Source organism: Mustela putorius, unplaced genomic scaffold (genome assembly GCF_011764305.1).
Source record: "Mustela putorius furo isolate JIRA1106 unplaced genomic scaffold, ASM1176430v1.1 tig00000095_pilon_pilon_pilon, whole genome shotgun sequence".
Classification (NCBI taxonomy): domain Eukaryota; kingdom Metazoa; phylum Chordata; class Mammalia; order Carnivora; family Mustelidae; genus Mustela; species Mustela putorius.
This window is the reverse complement of record NW_025421280.1, coordinates 28,410,182-28,428,819: the sequence shown is the minus strand read 5'-3', so window position 1 is coordinate 28,428,819 and position 18,638 is coordinate 28,410,182. Positions and strand designations below refer to the sequence as shown.

The 18,638-nt window shown below is 50.1% G+C and overlaps 1 protein-coding gene across 1 annotated transcript; it reads right to left on the bottom strand.

Moving 5' to 3' along the window:
- Positions 1–1,260: 1,260 nt before the first annotated feature.
- On the bottom strand, positions 1,261–18,180 carry SLC35E1 (solute carrier family 35 member E1). Its single transcript, XM_004761180.2, has 6 exons — positions 17,720–18,180; positions 17,262–17,332; positions 15,083–15,220; positions 13,738–13,863; positions 4,796–5,041; positions 1,261–4,340 (listed from the first exon to the last, which is right to left on the bottom strand). Exons 1-6 carry the CDS (start codon positions 18,141–18,143, stop codon positions 4,113–4,115), a joined length of 1,233 nt encoding a protein of 410 aa, XP_004761237.2. The 5' UTR covers positions 18,144–18,180; the 3' UTR covers positions 1,261–4,112.
- Positions 18,181–18,638: the final 458 nt, after the last annotated feature.

Here is an 18,638-nt window from a genome sequence, read left to right as displayed (position 1 = left end):
AAAGGAGTTGCCCTAGGGAGACAAATAGGAGAATTCCTGTGCTTGGAGAGGACCCTCCCAGGTAGGAGTTGAGACCAGTGTCGAACAGTGGAGCCACACCCAGCACAGCACGACCTCTTACTCTGCAGGAACAGGCCCCTGGCTTGTTGGAACTGCAGTGGCCGACTAGAGCCACCAGGTCGCCCAGACAGGATGGCTCCTTCAGGGTCTTAAACGGTGGCATTGTGGCCCAGGCAACTGCAGTGAAAAGATACACCTCGAATGGCACTGGCCCATCTTAGGAATAGTTGACAAGGTGAGGCTAAATGAAACCGCTCACTTTATCTTGGCTGCTCTGCAGGACGAAGGGCCCTGGCTTGGCGTCAGACACTCCCGGCAGGACCTTGTTTCCGCTTCTTCTAAAATGGGGCTAATCTCTCGGGTGCTGATGATTAAATGAGATGCATACAAAATATGTATGCAGATAAAATATCCCGGAGAATCATAAGTGCAAGTCAAAACATTCTGCTCCCCTCAGATAATTACTCCTCCCCAGAGTTTCCTTAGTATTTTTACTTCCCTCCAATATAGCACCTGTGTACCACTTAGTTACACATTGTAAATGAAGCCAAGCGTGCTCTGAGCCTTATGGATCTCTGTTTCCTGTACCTGACGCATATGAAGTGTCAGTAAATCATTGAACAAAAGGATTATGAATTAAGAGGCTGTGGGCAGTTGTTTTGGCAGAAACTCCTACCCTTCAGCTGCTACCGAAGGAAATGCTGTTGGGACATCGTTTCTGAGTCAGCATGGGGGACACGGACTCTGGGGGTGGACTTACTGTGACTCTAGACAAGTGACGACCTCTGGGAGCCTCATTTTCATCTGTGTGGTTAATAAAGCAAACAGAGTGCTTACAAGGATTGTGGGGGAGAAATCCACCAGCGCGTTGAGCATGTAGGAGGGCCTCCGTATTAGCTGCTGTTCCTCAGAAATACCCTTCATGAGCACAGCTGCCAGCCCTTCTTGGGTTTTCCATGTTACTCTGTTCAATAAAGGCGTGTCGTGAACTGCTGAGCTGTGACTCTAGTTTTATTCTACCGTCTCCTGAATTTACAAATCTCATGTCCTAATTTTGGGCTCAGGAAAAAATAAAAGGTTGCAGTCTGCTCTAATGTGAGAATCAAGTTGGTTTGCTCTTTGTCTCAGTTTTCTTGCTGGGCACACTGAAGACAGGGTCATTCAGAAAGACCCTCACTGACAAATTAAGACCAATGGTGATTCCCTGGTGACCAGTTTATTTTTGGTAAATGCCATCAATGAATATACACACAGTATCATTCCCACAGAAGTCTATAGCATTTAAGTCTTAAAAATAGGTGACAGTTGAAAAAAAGAATTCACAATTTTCAGTTCCTTGAATAATTTAATGTTCTGTTCCCTTAAGGCTGTAAGACCTTAAGGTATCCAGGCCTGGTTATGTCCCAGTAATAATAAAGGGCCTGCTCCATGACGTATGCCAAATACACAGCAAAATTCGGAAATCCCAAGTGCTGCTTCACTTCAACATACTTGGCTTCCCTCCTTTGAATAGGGGTTTGATTTTCCCTATAACGAATGACTTAAAATAAGGTGCTTAAAAAGTCCACACCAAATCTCAAATAGTGAACAAACACTATTCAAAAATGCCCTCTGAGCCTCTGTTTCCCCTTCTATAAAATGAAGGAGTTGGGTTTGAGTTAGTGTCGCAGGCAGACCATACCAAGGGTGGGTAGACTAATTTGCTACCACAAACCCCAGCCGGGAGGAGGGTGAGGGGAACAGAGCTGCAAAGGTGACTGCGGGAGTGGGGTTCGGGTCATGGGCCAGGGCCAAAGCGCCTGGAAAACTGGCCTTCAGGAGGTCAGTGTCAGCTCTGAACCTTCAAGTCTCAAAAGTATGTCTTTGTTTTTTGATACGATTTGGTCTAATATGATTGTCTCATTCATTCCAGTGTATGTACTTGCTGTAGATTTATGTACAGAATTAAATACCCCATTTATTAATTTATAAACCGTAATAAAACCAGTCATTTCCCCTCACCAGCAGATCTTGCATTGGAAAAGGGAAAACAAATCAATATACAAATTTTAGCAACATCAGGAATTTCATTAAAACTGACAAGACGTGTAAGTTCATTTTGGAGTTCAATTGTCTGTCCAAGGAATCAGTTACTGTAATCACAAAGACAACCACTATAATGTCTTTGTGGTGCAAAATTGTCCCCATTTGTTGCTCTTCCCCAGTGAGAAAAGTTCAGCTATGAACTGTAGTGCCCCTGGTGGAGGCCCTCAGCAAGCTGTTTCCCAGATCCCCTTTGGGACGTCTCCTTCCCGTTTTACACAGTAGCTGTCTCAAAACTTGGGACCAGAGTAATTACAAAGCAAATGAACGGCACAGGGACCTGAAGCCAGTGGTGCATAAAATCAGGCCAGAAGGGGACCAGGGGACCTCTCCAGGAACAGCCCATCCATAAGCTGACGGAGTAACCAAACCAGGAGTCGATCATAGGCTATGATACTTCCTCTGATGGGAAAACGCCTCGCTCACCAGGAGGTGAAGGGTGACCCACTGTCCCATCTTCTCGCTCCAAGTGCCTATTCAAGAGGTTGGGCACAGTGCTGAAGGAGGAAGGCAGACATCACCGAAGACCCCACCAGCCAAGGCACTGGTCCCCTCTGAGGGCAGGGTCCTTTCGTGAGGCTGGGGAAGTTGGAGACTCACCTGAACTTTGGCTCACGGGCTACCTGCTGCGGCCAGGTACTTTTCCTGATGAGATTTATCTAAACCCAAACCATAGCTCAGTGCTCACCCCTCTTCCCCTTCACCAGGACATGATTCAGATCCTACTGCAGACACCACCAGATCAGGTCATGGAATCCAAAGTGCTGTAGTCTTGTCTATTACACAAACTACTGAGATGATGTTCTCGATTCACTCCGCTTTCAGCAGCTGGGGCCATTATAGAGGAGCCTGAAGACACTTCCTTTCAATGCTGAAAGGTATCAAGACTGGCATCACCAGTAGGGAGCTTTTCTTGTTTTTAAACATTTAAGAACAAAAGGGTTTTCAATCCATAACCCAGTCCTCCCTCATGCGTCCCCTGCCCCATACAGGGGACCAAGGCATAAATACAACTACAAAATATCCCCCCAAAAATGCAAGATCCTTGTGAAATTAACATCTCCCCACCAGATATCCTACTAAGACTTCACAGAAGTGGTGAAGACTCATCAGAAAAGATAAAACAAGTGTTACAGAAATAGAGCTTGAAACACTGACATGATTTCCTAATGCTCCTTCTGACAGCCCCCCAGTCACTTCCTCTTTGCTGTCCCCAGAGAGGAGAGATGCCCTGCTCTGGCAAGGGAAGTGAGAGAACAGGAGAATGCGGCTGCCCTCCCTCTGGGTCTGGACACACACCAGCTCTGACGGGCAGGTCAAAGAAGTAGGCTCCAAGAATTCAAGGCTAATTGCAGCTTTTCTCTTTGGGACATTCGCTGGTAACTATGGCAAATGGCCATGGGGCTGACCGGAAACTGGGTCCATCTTTGTTGTTGGAGATGCTTTTAGTAAACTCTGGTGCTCCTCTGCTCCACGCCCGCCTCAGCCCTTGACCTATCTGAGCAGGGGAATGAAAGCAGCTAATCTGTCCCTCTCAAGCACCACCCTCCAAGTCCCTTCCTTGACATCCAGGAAACCCTCTGGCCTGCTCAGAGGTCTGCATCTACAGCGATCCCACCTTTCCGGAGAGTTATCTGGAAATATCTGGAAAGCAGAATTAGACTCTCAAATATGTGACTTGGGGAGTAAGTCCACAAAGGTAAAAACGGGGCCAAGATCTCCATACCAACACAGCCCTCAGAGGACAGACTCCAGGAAGAAAGGGCCTGGAACACTGGAGCTTGAGGGCAGTGGTCCTTACTGTGGGGCAGCATCCTGCTGCCGCCGGGGGCCTGGGAAGCCCCGGGGTCTGCTGATGGTTACGCACCGTCCCCTCAGCTGGGTTGTACATTCACTGGTTGTCAGAAGTTTCTGGTACTGCTAGGGAGTGGGGGAAGGAGTCACACAACAGTAGCGCCCTGTTGTCTAGACTACACGTCATAACGGTTCAAACTGTAATTCGGGTAGCTCTGCCGGCTGTACTGGAAATGATCTGTTAAAACGTTGTTGCGGCCGTACTGATAGTCCCCGTGCTGGGGGAAGAGGATGCCATTGTGGGGCTTCTCCAGGGGGCTCCGATGGTGCTCCTTACTGCTCAGGTCCCCTGTGGTGACTGGGAGGAGGTGCTTGCGGGCTTGCTGATTGGCATCGTACTTGGTCTGCAAGGTCAAGAGAGCAGTGAGACGGCTGGCTCCTTCCCCGGCGCCCGCACACAGGACAGAGGGCAACAATTTGTATCTGAGCAGCCCTTCAAGGCCCACTGAAGCAGTGACCCAGGCAGGCCCCAGGCACGGCCAGCCCTCCCTGTGAGCCACCTATGTCTCTGCACTGGACCCAACAGAGCCTTCATGAGACAGTGAAATCCCTGACAAAGCCTGCATAGACCCAAGAGCCACGGCTGGAATGGGGCACAGACCTAGAATCATCTACATGGGAAAAGGAAGGAAGGCTGGGCCAGGTAGGGCCACACCAACACCATAAACCAGTCCGTGACAAAGCTGGAGTTGTGGCTCCAGCCTCTTAGCTCCTGCTGAGGTCCCTTTCTTCTCCCCCTCCCCGAATCTTGGTGCCTCCCTAGGCATCGAAGGAACAGCCTCCCCCACCCCAGACTCACTTTGTTGTACAGAAAGACCCCCAGGATGGCTGTCATCATGCCCAGGACGTTGGTGCTGGTGACCGGGTTCTGCAGCATGATCAGGGACACCGTGATGACCATGATTCTCTTCGTGGCATTTGCGACAGAGTAGCTCAGAGGGCTGATGAGGTTGAGGATGCTGAAGGCGATGACATTCTGCGCGAAGTTACAGAAGCCACTGACAGCCAGGAGCAGGAGTGTCCAGGGCCACTGGGACACATAGGTCTGTAGAGACGGGGAAGCAAGAACAGCACCGGGGTCACACATTGGCCCCAGGAGAGGTCGGGGAGGGGCGCAGAGGGGCTGCCCGGGGTCAGTGTTGTCGGGGGGCAGATGCAGCGGTGTGGTGAGTCCTAGCAGGGGCGTCATCTGCATGATGACAACGATAATTAGCTTCATTCCTACTGAGGATCTGGAGGCTCCAAGAGGCCAAGGCAGGTGCCCAAAGGGTAGAGGGCCTCATGTGAACTGAAGCCTCCCTTGTCTCTGACAGCGAGGACTGGGCGCTCCGGGATTAGCAGAGCGAGGTCTGCTTACTGGACACTGTCCTGGTCTAGTCGAGCTGCTAGAGCAAAATACCACAGGCTGGCTGGATGAGGGGTACTTATAAATAATAGCTGTTTCTCACAGTTCTGGAAGCTGGGGAGTTCAAGGTCAAGGAGACCCAGTGCCTGGTGTGGGCTTCCCCATTCATAGGTGGGGTCCACTCACAGTGCCCTCATGTGGAAGGGCAAGAGAGGTCACTGGGGTCTCCTTTTATAAGGACACAAATCCCGTTTGATGAGAACTCCACCCTTCGGGCCTCCCAAAGGCCCCACCCCGGAATACCATCATCTTGGGAGAGAGAGTTTCACACAGAAATTTGGCAGTGGTGGGGGGGCTGCACCAGACACAAACATTCAGACGGTAGCAGACAGGTAGCAGACACGATGCCTTCCACGGGATTGGGAGGCAGCCCCCCGGGGCAGTATGCAAAGAACCTAGTAACACAGGAGCCCCAGGCTAGGAGCCAGGAGGCCTGGGTCTGCCCTGTCACTGGGAGCCTCCTCCCACCCACACCCAAGTCACCTGACCTTTCAGGTCACACTTCTTCCTCTCTGCCACAGAAGAGGCTGTGAAAGTACGTTAAAACAACCCCAACCCAAATGGGAGATTTTATCAAAACTCGAGTAACCGTGTGACCCACCAGAATAAAGCACTCCGATTAAAAGGGTCTAGAAGTTAAGAACTCACAACTAGCAGGCACCCTGACCACAGAACCCCACCCCCCTGCAGAGAGTCTGGGCTGAACAGGCAACAGTCAGGAGGGTGCTGCCAGTCAGGAGGGTGGCAGGGATTCCCAGCACGGAACATTGTGGCCATCTCTCCAGGAACATTGTGGCCATCTCTCCACGGCTGGATACCAGAAGGCATGCGACACCACACCCGTGCCTCCCCACCTCCCAGTCCCACCACAGTACCCGTCCTGGGGAACCGAGAGGCTGCTTTAGGGCAGGTCTGCCAAGCCAGTGGAACGACCTCAGGAGACAGTACACCAGACATGGACAGCTCCAGTGTCTGACATAGGCTGGAGTGCTGGGACAATCCCCATGTCCCTCTGTCCTCTGAGAACAGAGAAGCCTCAAGACCCAGCGTGGCTCAGTGGAGGGAGCAAAGCCATAGCTGCTCGGTGGCACCTGCATCCCAATTCCCAGGCTGCATCGGTACTGGCCAGAGGACATGGCCAGATCCCTTCAGGAAGGTGGCACTTAGTGGCCCTGCCAGGATGGGAGCTGGAAGTCTTAGAATGGTGGCCTGATCCATCTCTGCCACCCTCTGAGCTGGAAGGATCATGAGGTCCTCTCAAAGGAGAGCAAGATACACTTAGGTAACCTGCTCAAAGCCACCCTGACTTTGGCCCCTCGTTGGGATAATGACCTCTGAAAGGCACAAAAGCCCACCAGCACGCTTCAGTGGTGAGCTGGCCTGTTCTCTACGCAGCCTTTCCCTGAGGCAACTGATACGGACTTAGGGACTTAGAAGCTATTTTTACAAGTCAGCCAGCTTGCATAGATACCATTCAGAAACGGAATCCAGCCAATCCAGCTTTAAAAAAAAAAAAAAACTGACTTGGAATAGAGTCAAGTGTTTCTTCCTCACAGCACATAGTTCCATGTGTTTTAACACATGCACTGATTCACGTAGCCAGCACCACAATCAGAATTCAGAACAGCTCTGTCACCACCCCAAAACACTCTCCCAGGCTTCTTTGTATGAATCCGCTCCCCAAATCCAAGCAACTACTGATATGTTCTCCTTCACTCCAGGTCTGTCTTTTTTCATTTTATTTTATTTTATTTGGAGCCCAACATGGAGCTTGAACTCACAAGACCTGAGCTGAGATCGGGTCAGAAACCTGACCAACTGAACTTGGGTCTGTCTTTTAGAGATTGGCCTACAAATGGAATGATACAGAATGGAAACTTCTCAGATAGGCTTCTTTCACTCGGCAATAATGCCTCTGCCATCTATCCAAGTTATCGTAAGGAGTAATAGCTGATGACTTTTTTTTTTTTTTTAACTGCCAAGTAACGTTCCATTGTATGAATGTACCATGGTTGGGTTTTTTGTTTTGTTTCCACTCACTTGTTGAAGGACACTTGGGTTGTCCGGTTTTGCGTCATCATGAGGTCATGAGTAGAACTGCTATGAACATTTGTGTACAGGCTTTTGTGGGAACCTAAGTTTCATTTTTCTAAAATTAACACCCAGAAGTGAGATTGATGGGTCATATGGGAAGTGTTGAACTTCAGAAGAGACTCCCACAAGTTTTCTAGAGGGGCTGTACCATTTTGGATTTGCTCCAACAATATATAAGCATTCTAGCTGCGCCTTATTGAGCAACATAGTTTTTTTTGTTTTTACTGTAGCCGTTCTAACAGGTATGAAGTGGCCCACTTGCCTATTTATATGCCATCTGGGCAGTCTCAGTGGGGAAAAAGTCTGTTCAAGTCTTTTGCCCATTTTTAAGCAAGCTGTTGTCTTACTACCGAGTTTTGAGAGTTCTTTATATATTCGGAATGCAAGTCCTCCATCACTTGTAAACATTTTCTCCCTGCTGGTAGCCTGTCTTTTCTTTCACTTAGCAGTGTCTTCACAGATTGAAAGTTTTAAACTTGGAAGAAACTCCAATTCATTTTCCAATGAAACTCCATTTACCAATTTTTTCTTTATGGACTTTGTTTTTGTTGTAATGTCTAAAAATGAGTTCCAAGTCATGAAGAACTTTCTCCTGCTTGTTTTTAAGATTTTATTTATTTATTTGTCAGAGAGAGGGAGTGGCAGGCAGAGGGAGAAGCAGACTCCCCTCTGAGCAAGGAGCCCAGTAGGACTCGATCCCAAGAAACTGAGATGGTGACCTGAACCAAAGGCAGACGTCCAGCCAACTGAGCCACCCACATGTCCCTCTCCTGTTTTTTTGTTTCCTAAAGGTTATCATTTTAGCTCTTTTTTAGGCTTTTTTAAAGTAGGTGCCACACTCAGCACGGAGCCCGGTGCAGGGCTTGAACTCACGACCCTGAGATCAAGGCCTGAGCTGAGATCCAGAGTCGGATGTTCAGCGTACTAAGTCACCCAGGTGCCCCTACCATTTTTACTCTTATATTTAAGTCTAGAATGCACTATAAGCTTTGTGTAATGTGTGAGGTCTTAAGTCAAGGCTCAGATTTTTGCATGTCAATGTCTAATTATTATCCTTTCCCCTTTGATTGCCTTTAAACCTGTCAAAAATCAGTTATGCAGATTTGTGTGTTTTGTTGCACACAATTCTGCTCCACTGGTTTCTGTGTCTCTCCCTTCACCAGTATCTGTTCTTTTATCCTAAGTCTTACAATTAAGTAATGTGATTCCTCCAAGTTTATTCTTTCTGAGACATATTTTGACCATTACAGTTCTTTTGCCTGTCTATGTAAATTTTCCAATAAGCTTTTCTATGTTAAGAAAAAAATGTAATATGTATCTACACACACACACACACCTTGGCGATATTGCAGGTTTGGTTCCAGACCACTGAAGTAAAGGAAATACTGCAATAAAGCAAATGAATTTTTTTGCTTCTCAGTGCATATATGAGTTATGTTCACACTATACTATCGTCTATTAAATGCACAGTATCATTATGTCTTAAAAATGTGCATGCCTTAATTAAATGTGCAAAACTTTATTACTCAAAAATGCTATCATCCGAGCTTTCAGCGAGTCAAAGATTTGCGAGAATTACTAAAACACAACAGAGACACAAAGTGAGCATATGCTGTTGGAAAAATGGCACCAATTGATTTCTTTGATTGCAGAGTTGGCACAAACCTTCAATTTATTAAAAAAAAATGTATTATCTGTGAAGTCTGATAAAGCTAAGCCCAATAAAAAGTATGCCTGTATAGGGGCGCCTGGGTGGCTCAGTGGGTTAAAGCCCTTGCCTTCAGCTCAGATCACTATCCCAGGGTCCTGGGATCGAGTCCCCACATCAGGCTCTCTGCTCAGTGGGGAGCCTGCTTCCCCCCACCCCCCCTCTCTGCCTGCCTCTCTGCCTACTTGTGATCTCTGTCTGTCAAATAAAATCTTCTTAAAAAAAAGTATGCCTGTATAGAGTAACGTATCTCAATTTTTTCATCACCTTTTCCAAGGCAAAAAATTAAATTTAAGCATTTATTTATAATTAATGCTAAAGAATAAGATTTTGTTGGTTAGAGAAAATTTTATTTCTTCCTTTCAAATCTATTTCCTTTATTTCTTTTTCTTGTCCTATTGCACTGGCCAGGATGTCAAGTATGATATGGAATAGGCATTCTGAGAGTGAACATCCTGAACTTATTCCTGAATTTAGCAGTAAAGCCCCTAGTCTTTCATCATTATGATGTTAGCTGTAAATACCTTTGATCAGGCTGAAGGAGTTTCCTTCTATTTCTAGTTTATTGACTTTGTTTTCATGAACGATGTTGGACTTTGTATCAAATGCCTTTTCTGCATCAGTTGATATAAATATGTGATTTTTCTGTTAGACTGTTACGGACTACATTGATCTTCAAATATTGAATTAGCCTTGCATTTTTTTTTTTAAGATTTTATTTATTTATTTAACAGACAGAGATCACAAGTAGGCAGAAAGGCAGGCAGAGAAAGAGAGGAGGAAGCAGGTTCCCTGCTGAGCAGAGTCCCTGGATTTAAAATCTTTTGAAAAGAAATGACCAGGCCTGGATGATTTCACTGGGAAACTCACCAAACACTTAAGGAAAAAAGAAATACCAATTCTATACAGTCTTTTCTAGGAAATGGAAAACTAGGGAACACATTGGGCTGTACAACAAAACTGGTATTCCTCACGGTCAGTGAGCCAAAAATCATTAACAAAATACTGTTTTCAATAAAAAGATCTGTTTTCAAAGACTTTCTGGTGGTATGTGGCTCCACCCTGAGTGTGCACTACCCAGTGGTCAGTCTGGGATCGGGGCAGCAGTCTACCCCATAGTTCAGTTTCAAAGTCTTTGGTCTCCTCTTAGGCTCAGATCCCCACATGTGCAGCCCAGGGGTAAGCCCAGGCCTGTACGATGCTTTCTGACATGGTTTCCTGACATCCTCCCTCTCCATGATTACCTCGGTACTTGCCACTTCCCAGAGTTCCCCTTTTCAGTCCTCTCATCAGAGAGCTGGGGCTTAACTACCCGACTCTGCTGTGTCCTTCCTACCACTGCACCTCCACCTGGGACCAAGCAGTGGGCAGAGAAAATGAGAAAAACACTCAGTGGGGACTGATCCCACTCTCTAACCATGGGGGGGAGGTTGCCCTCACTCAGCATTTCAGGTGCTGTGGGACCCTTCCACCACCACGGGATTGCCAGGGGCTTGGGACACAAGAGAACCAAGAAACAACAATTCCAGAAATCCCCAACAGGGCATTTCCCCTATTCTGAGTGTCAGGACTCCCCTTTCCCATTCCCTGATCCAGGAGGCGAGGTCTTCTGGCCCTGCCTCACCCAGTGCCCACTTCTACATTCGGGCGGCCTCAAGTCCAGGCTGGATATACAGGAGGCAAAAGAGAGGCAAACCGACTGCTGACTGAGCACTGCTCTGAAATGGGATCTTCAACCCCAGCATATCCACTGCCTTTTGCTTTCCAATTTTCAAACAGCTGTTTCACTCATCCTGTCCAAGCTTTAAAACCGGGCCACCTGCTCCAGAGTCTAGCGATCCTGTCTGGCTTCAGCCAGGCTGTCTGCAGGGGGGCTGCCTGTGTGCAGGACCCCCCACTGGAGCCTTTGATTCTTGGTAACGTGGCGCACCGTCCTCCAGGAGGTGCTCTCCTGTCCGATCCTTCCCCCTGCTGTTATGAAGTGCAGGACTGGGGCAGAGCTAAGTCACCTGGCATCTGCGTGGGAGACATGGGGCAGAGAGGAGGAGCCCAGAGAGGTGGGCCCCCTGCCTTCAGACTGTGGCAGCTCAAATCCTGCTACTCCTGGGGCTACTGTTGGAGCGTTATGAGGGCCCCATGAAGGTACAAAGTATCTGTGGCCTCAAGAAACGGAACAGGTTACTCAAATGTATTCCAAAGAAGGTCATCACTGGAAAAAACTAAAAAATGCCCTGAATACAAATGAAGTAAAGCGACCAGAGCAAAACCTCTAAGTACGTTTCTGTGTGCACGTATCCGTGTAAACACCAAGGAGCTGTAACACAGGATGGAGTCGGAAAACTGCCACCAAAGCGATCAGCAAAGAATGAGAAAAGACCTAAATACAAACATGTTAACGGGGTGTGTGCCCAGAACGGGTCTGAGCGAAAACCGCCAGGTGCTCTCTTCTATCTGAAAAGTTACTTTTTGTGTAGGGAGCAGAAAGGTAGGAATACATACAGATTTGCTTATACTTGCCAAAAGAAACACGGAAAGGGTAAACGAAGAGCATAAACATGACTGCCTATGGGGGAGGGACAAGAAAGGGGGGAGGTAACGGGAACTGAAGCCAGACTTTGAATAAACTTTCTCGTGCCATCTGGCTTTGGAAATAATAAAGGCCTAACAAATCGGGTACGGAAAAGAAAAGCCATGCCTAAAAATGACAACAAATGGAATGAAAAGAACCCACCTGCCCCCACCTGGTCAAGCTGGTGATAGAGACGCGTTGTGAAAACAATTACTTCCACTGCCCTTAGAACACAGTGTTCCAGGGGTGCCTGGGTGGCACAGTCAGCTAAGCATCGGACTGGATTTCAACTCCGATCATGAACTCAGGGTCCTGCGATCGAGCCCCGAGTCAGGCTCTGCCGCCCTCAGCGTGGAATCTGCCTGGGATTCTCCCTCTCCCTCTGCCCCTCCCCCTGCTTGTGCCTAATCTCTCTCACTCCAAATTAAAAAAAAACAAAAAAACAAAAAAACACGGTATTCCAGTTGTACATCTTTAATGGAACATGTCCTAAGGACAGAAAGAGCAGCAAAGAAACCTTAAGCTTCTCTCAGTATCCTACCTGTTGTCCCGTGGGAATTCTCACTCTGTGTGTGTTTGGTAGAATCCCTACGTGAATAGTTGGGATAGGATAAAGAACAAATGTGGCAAGGAACCAAGGGTACCAGAAAAGATATAAATTTAAAAATGCCAGCAGCTGGAAGTCCTGTAATGTTAAACCAGCACTGGAATGAATTTGGTAGAACTCTCCCCGCTGGCCCAGTGGGACTTCCCTAGCTTGTGGCCGCAGAGACACGGAAGCACGGCCAGCCCCACAGCGGGAAGCATACGCGGCGGCCGTGTCCCTGGACAGCACTCCTTATTACCAGCAACCTGGGCTCCGGAAGGAGTGGCTGACTGCAGGTCTGGGACAGGCGAGACGGGAGATAAGAAAGAACATCCCGCTGGCTCAAAAACCACCGAAGGCTGACCTGAGCTGGCCTGAGCTGGAGAAAGGCCAGGAGGCCAATGGGAAGGACTCCATTCACCTGGACTTTGAATATGAAAAGAACAGGACACACAACTGACAATGATACTGGGGGGAAAAAAGAAAAAACAAAAAACCCCACAAAAACAGAAGGATCTTCCTACACTGTCCCACCCTGCCCCCAAACCAACCCCTCCTCCCCGACAACTCACTAGTTAACATCTGCAGTACGCTAGAACTCTCCTCTGAAAATTGGTAATTGAAAAAAAAGAGAAGCACTGACTTTCATGTACTTCAAGGTGACAAGTCTTGGTTGATGATGGAAAGTTCTCTGTTAACTTATGGATAATCAATAAGGACAGTAGGTTAGAACGGAGCCAGTCTCCTCAAGAGCCTGGAGCTAATGTGCAAGCACTACACCTACAGGTATGCTAAGGATGAAAGACCAAAGTCGAGAACTCCCAGCAGGCCTCATTAAGCCCTGAGACACATTCCCTCCCCTCTCTGTAACTCAGGCTTGGAAAAACCACGCCTCTCCTCACTGTCCCCTGCCCCTGGGTTTCTAATGCACTGTCTGGAGGCTGGCCTGGCGGGTGGTGGGAAGATCCTCTTGCCCACACTCGGAGCGCTGTGGATCCCTCCACAGCAAACGGGAATACGGACAAAGGACACCGAAAAAGGAAACCAGCAATTCAAGTGCAGTTTTAACAAGTCCAAGTGAGACCTGAACAGACTGTCAGGACAGGAGAGTCGCCCGTGCAGGCATTTTTTTTAGTTCCTGATGCCACTGGCACAAATGCAGCAGCTGTCGACACCTGAGACCTAGCCTGCTGGAGGAGGAAACGCAAAGGAAGCCGACTTCCTCGACTGCACGAGCAATGAGTCATGACAAAGTGTTAAGAGGGCTGGCTGCCAGGGGCCCCAGATGTTCCAAAGTCAACAAGGTTTAACTCCCCGACAAAGCAACTAATCTGAAACCAATCAAGAAAAGGGTGTGTTCACCGTGCTGGCCAACTCACCAGGTCGCTGCTGACCAGGAAAGCTGAAAGGTCCACCAGGACCCACGTGGGGATCATAAAGAAGACAGCGTGGCAGCCCAAGATGTTCAGGAGCCGGAGATGGTGGATCCGAGAATCTCTCAATACCTAAAGAGAGAAAAACCTTTTTAAAGGCTAAGTGCCAAGAAGGGCTTGTTAGCCAGGTCCCAAACACGGTGACTGTACCTTAGCCCTGACATCTGACCCTGACCACCAAACCTACAAATGCACCTGCAGTGAGACAAAAATACCCCAAACAAATAAGAAGGGCTGAGAAATGGAAAAACAAAAACAAAAACCCAGCAACATCCAGTTCTGGTGAAGCTGCAGTGAAACAGACACTCTGAAATCTTGCTGCTCTTTGTCTAAATTGGCATACAGCTGTTCCAGAATACAACCAGGCAAAGTGTATCAGGACCCAAAAGCATCTCATACACTCCAGCCCAGGAACGCTAAGCCTCCATAAGAAAATTAAATCAACAGACAGGAAAACGTTAGGCACAGAGATGTTTACTGTGTTACTTTTTTTTCTTTTCTTTTTTTTTTAAAGATTTCATTTATTTGAAAGAGTGAGAGAGAGAGAGAAAAGGAGCAGGGGGAAGGGCAGAGGCAGAGGGAGCAGCAGACTCCCTGCTGAGCAGCGAACCCAGATGTGGGGATCCATCCATCCCAGGACCCTGGGATCATGACCTGAGCCAAAGGCAGATGCTTCACTGACTGAGCCACCCAGGCGCCCCCCATTACTGCATTACGTATGACGAAGAGTTGGAAACAGCCTGCACTGCAGTCGGAGAACTGACTGCAGTGACTGTGGTGTCAGAAAAGAGTGTATTACAGGAGTTAGAGCAGTATTTTTTAATGATATGGGAGAATGTCATAAATAGTAAATATACAAAGCAAAATTCTGAAACGTATCTGTAATATTACAACTCTAAACACTGTGCAGAAAAGTCCCCTAGCATTAATAGTAGTTCTCTTTAGGGGACACTTCTGTGACTACTCAGTGTGGGGCCGCCCGGGCAGGGGGCAGGTCTCTACTGATTACTCATCTCCCACACCCACTACAAAGCCTGACACGTAGTAGGTGCTCAGAAAGTTTTCTGATCTCGGGGGGAAGGGGGCCCTTTATTTTTTCACACTGAGCATATGCTGATTTTATAACAGGAAACAAACTCTTGAAAAAAAAAAAAATGAAACAAATACAAAACCAGCAGAAGGACACCAGGATTCTTTCCTTGTTCCAACACCACAGAGATCCCTATTGCCCACTCTCTCACCTGTGCCACTCCCCCAGTCATCAGACATTTCTCAGATAGTGCCCAAATACCTTTTTGGAGAAAATATTCTGAAGCGAGAAGCACAGTGTGGCAGCGAGGGCACTGATGAGCCCCCACATGTCGAAGGACAACTCGGTGACAGTGGCCAGCAGGACGCCGCTGATGATGGGGATGAGTGACAGGTACACCTGCAGGAGGAGGGCAGGAGGGGCTGATGGCAGCAGCTGAGCCAGGCTGCCTGACACAGATGCCTGGAGCAGCATTAGCTGCTCTCCCCTCCCTCAGCAAAGGGATTCCACCTACCCCTGCTGTGATAGTGGTGCTGGAGGTGCAGATGGGGCAGAGTCCCTGGGGCCAGGCTGTGTCACTCTGTGGCCCCACGTCCTACATGGTCATTTCCACTAAGTGCCCCAGCTCAGGGCCACAAACAGGGGCCCTAACAGCTCTACTCGGCTGCCGCCACCAACACACCAAGGCCTAAAATCCTGGTCCTCAGAGAGGCTGGCCAGGTACCCTCTTAGTTTGGTCTCTTCCAACACGCAGTTACCCTTGGCTGGGACATTCTCTCTGTGCCTTCTCCTGCTAGAAACCTCCATCCCCCTCAGGTCTCAGTTCACAGACCAGGAGAACTTTCAGCTCCCCCGCAAGCCCCCATCAGGTCCCTGTGCTGGTGTTTTGGGGCAGTGTTCTCCACTCACTAAAAGGGCCCGTCTGCTCCGCAGGTCCTCGATCAATACTCTGTCCTAGCACCCCAGCACATAGCACACGCCCAGTAAGTGCTGGCTGAATGAAGAGTTAGTGCCGTGACAGGAGCCTTTCGAGAAGATCCAAGCTTTCCAAGACCAAGTGTATGCAATGGTCCCTAAGCTTGGGTGGCTAAATGGCTCCAAACTTCCAGAAAAATAGGATCCATTTTCGACACCTAGCTTTTCTGACTCCCCAGCTCACCCTCCTCCTACAAAGGACACTTTAAAGCACTGCAGACATTTTAGGAGGGGTTGGTGAGGCCTTCTCATCCCCCCCCGGAGGAGAGAGCAAGGGCTCTGGACTGGGGGGGTTTGCTCAATTCTAGCTCCCCCACTATGGGCTGTGGGCCTCAGGCACTTGACTCGCCCCTATCTCGTAGGGTGGATCCATACATATTCTGTCTTTATCATTAGTCCTGGCCTAGACCATTCCTCAGTCCTTCAGCACTGTGTCAGGGACCTGCTCCTTGCCCAAGCCGGGTACAATGTCCCATACGGCTGGGAAACCTGATAAACACGATGTGATTATCGACTGACAAAGCTGCACACCTTCCAGGCAACTCCGACCCATGGAGACAAGTCACACCTGACATCACCCAGGGGGTGGGCTACAGAGCACACCCAGGTCTTGCAGAGAAAAAAAAGGCTGAAACAAAAAAATCAGCCAGGGGTGGCCCCATTTCCATAAGTCGATCCAGGGCACTGCCACTCTGGGTTACATAAAATACAGGATGCCAGAAACCAACCACGTAGAAAAGAAGCGCTCTGTCCAGCATGAAATGGATTCCAGCTGGGACAACAGGAGTCCCACTTCCACTTAAGGACACGGAGCAAGTCTGTCTCTGGCTGAAGCCGCAGCTTCTCTCACCCCAAGGCAGGAAATACCCTGGCTTGGCATCCTGAACAGACTCTGGATTGTGCCCAAAGCATCTTCCTTATGCAGTCCTAGCCTCTGCGTGTTGCTTTCACTTCCACTCCCAGACGCTCACAATTCCTGGTGGTTTTTATTTTGAAGACTTTGCTGGGTTTTGCCAAAATCAGACTGTTTTGACTGGCAATCTCACTTCTGACCCCAAAAGTCCCCAACCTGACCGCTGTCACTTGCAAAGAAGCAAAACCTTGTCAGAGCTCCAGCAAGGCGTCAGATGTTCTATCCCTGGTCCCCCTGGAGGGGCACGTGGTAGCTGGCCAGGATAGGACCAAGTCACTGCCTACCAGCAACCACACGTAGGGAATCCAGACGTGGAGGAAAGCTGGACCTGAGAGGGACAGGAGCGTCCCCGAGACCACAAAGCAGAAGCAACTCAGGAACACACACCACTGCCTCCAAAGCGATTACAGAACAATTAGGAGTAAAAGGCCACTAGATGCCTCTAAGCTGATTTCCTGATTTGAGAGGAAGCCAGGAGCCTGGACCACACCAGCTGGGTACCAGCCAGGAAGCCCTTGAGGCCCCCACCTGCCCAGAACCCTTCTGGGTTACCTTGGTGCTCTGCTTCTCCTTCATGATGATCCTGGACAGGAGAACCACCCAGATGGGCATGGTGGCCTTGACTGCAAAGAGAGGCAAGGGGCTCTCAGGGAGACGCCTCAGTCCCAGAACCCACCCTGGTACCCTAACCCCAACTCCACTGGTGCGATGGGAGGGTTTGGCAGCCCCTTCCTTCCCTCTCAGCTCTTCTTCTGCGCGGCTTCCCCCCAACCCAACAGTTGTGATTCGCCCTGCTCAGCTCCCAGTTCTCTTCTCAGCCACTTCCCTCCCAAAACTCTTGTGCGAGTCCCTCCCCTGCTACAAGCCTTGTTGGCCCCTAGCGCCTTCCTGATAGAAGTTGACTTCTCAGGCCGTCGGGCCGAAACTGGGCCAGCGCACTCCCATCCAAGCGCCGAAACCCCAGGTGGCACGTCCCGGCCGCCGCACCCCAGGCCGGCCCCGGCACCCACCGGTGTGCGCGTAGGACACTGGCACCTTCCAGATGCTGACGTGCGCTGACACGGACGCGAAGTACTTGCCGAAGGCGAGTGGCAGCACGTAGCGCGGGTAGAAGCGCGGCGGCAGCAGCGGGCCGGGAGAAGGATGCGGGCCGGGCCCGGGGCCCGAGACGGGCGGCGCGGGGGGCACGCGCCAGGCGCGCAGCAGCGGCGGGAGCCCCGCGCACAGCGCCAGGATGTGGCACAGCGACACGGTCACGGGGAACGGGAAGGCGCTCAGGATCACCTTGTTGACCACGTTACCACCCGCGCTCAGCGCGTACCACAGTAGGCACAGCGCCGCTACCCGTGCGCCCTCGCGCGCCCCGCCGCTGCCGCCCGCCGCCCCCGGGCTCCCCGCCCCCGCGCCCGCGCCCACCGCCGCCGCCGCAGCCATCCTGCCCGAGCCGCCACCTCTTCCCGCCCGTCCGACGGCCCGACGCCGGGCGGGGGCGGGGCCGGGTAGGGGCGGGAGCGCCGGCCAACGCCGATCCCCATTGGTTACCGCTGCCTCGCGTCACGGCCTCGCGTCGGCCGACGCGCCCGGCACCACGTAGCGGACAGAGGCCCCGCCCCTCTGGTGGTCTTCCGGCCGGGGCGGTGCCTATCGAGGAAGTGGAACTTGGGGGAGCGGACGCCATCCTAGCGGGGTTCCCAAGCGGTGGGTTGGCCCGGGGACCCAGGAGCCGTGGCTCGAGCTGCATGGGCAGGAGTGCAAAGGCCCTGTCTCGTTGGCGTCCGTGAGCGGGTCATCTAGCTCGGGAGTCAAACCTCGATTCCCATGCTACATCGGCGCCCTCCAAACTGATCCCTGATGGGCGGGCGACGGCGGACACCAGAGAGTAAAAGACCAGATCTTTCCGGAAAAGAAACCAAATTGTTAAAAGCTTTC

Bases quoted from the DNA above. Each gene is read 5' to 3' on its own strand.
- SLC35E1 (XM_004761180.2), bottom strand. From the start codon at position 18,143: ATGGCTGCGGCGGCGGCGGTGGGCGCGGGCGCGGGGGCGGGGAGCCCG. The intron at 15,221-17,261 runs GTAACCCAGAAG...CTCCTCCTGCAG, and splicing joins AGGAGAAGCAGAGCACCAAG to GTGTACCTGTCACTCATCCC. The intron at 5,042-13,737 runs GTGAGTTGGCCA...CCGTCTCTACAG, and splicing joins TCCTGGTCAGCAGCGACCTG to ACCTATGTGTCCCAGTGGCC.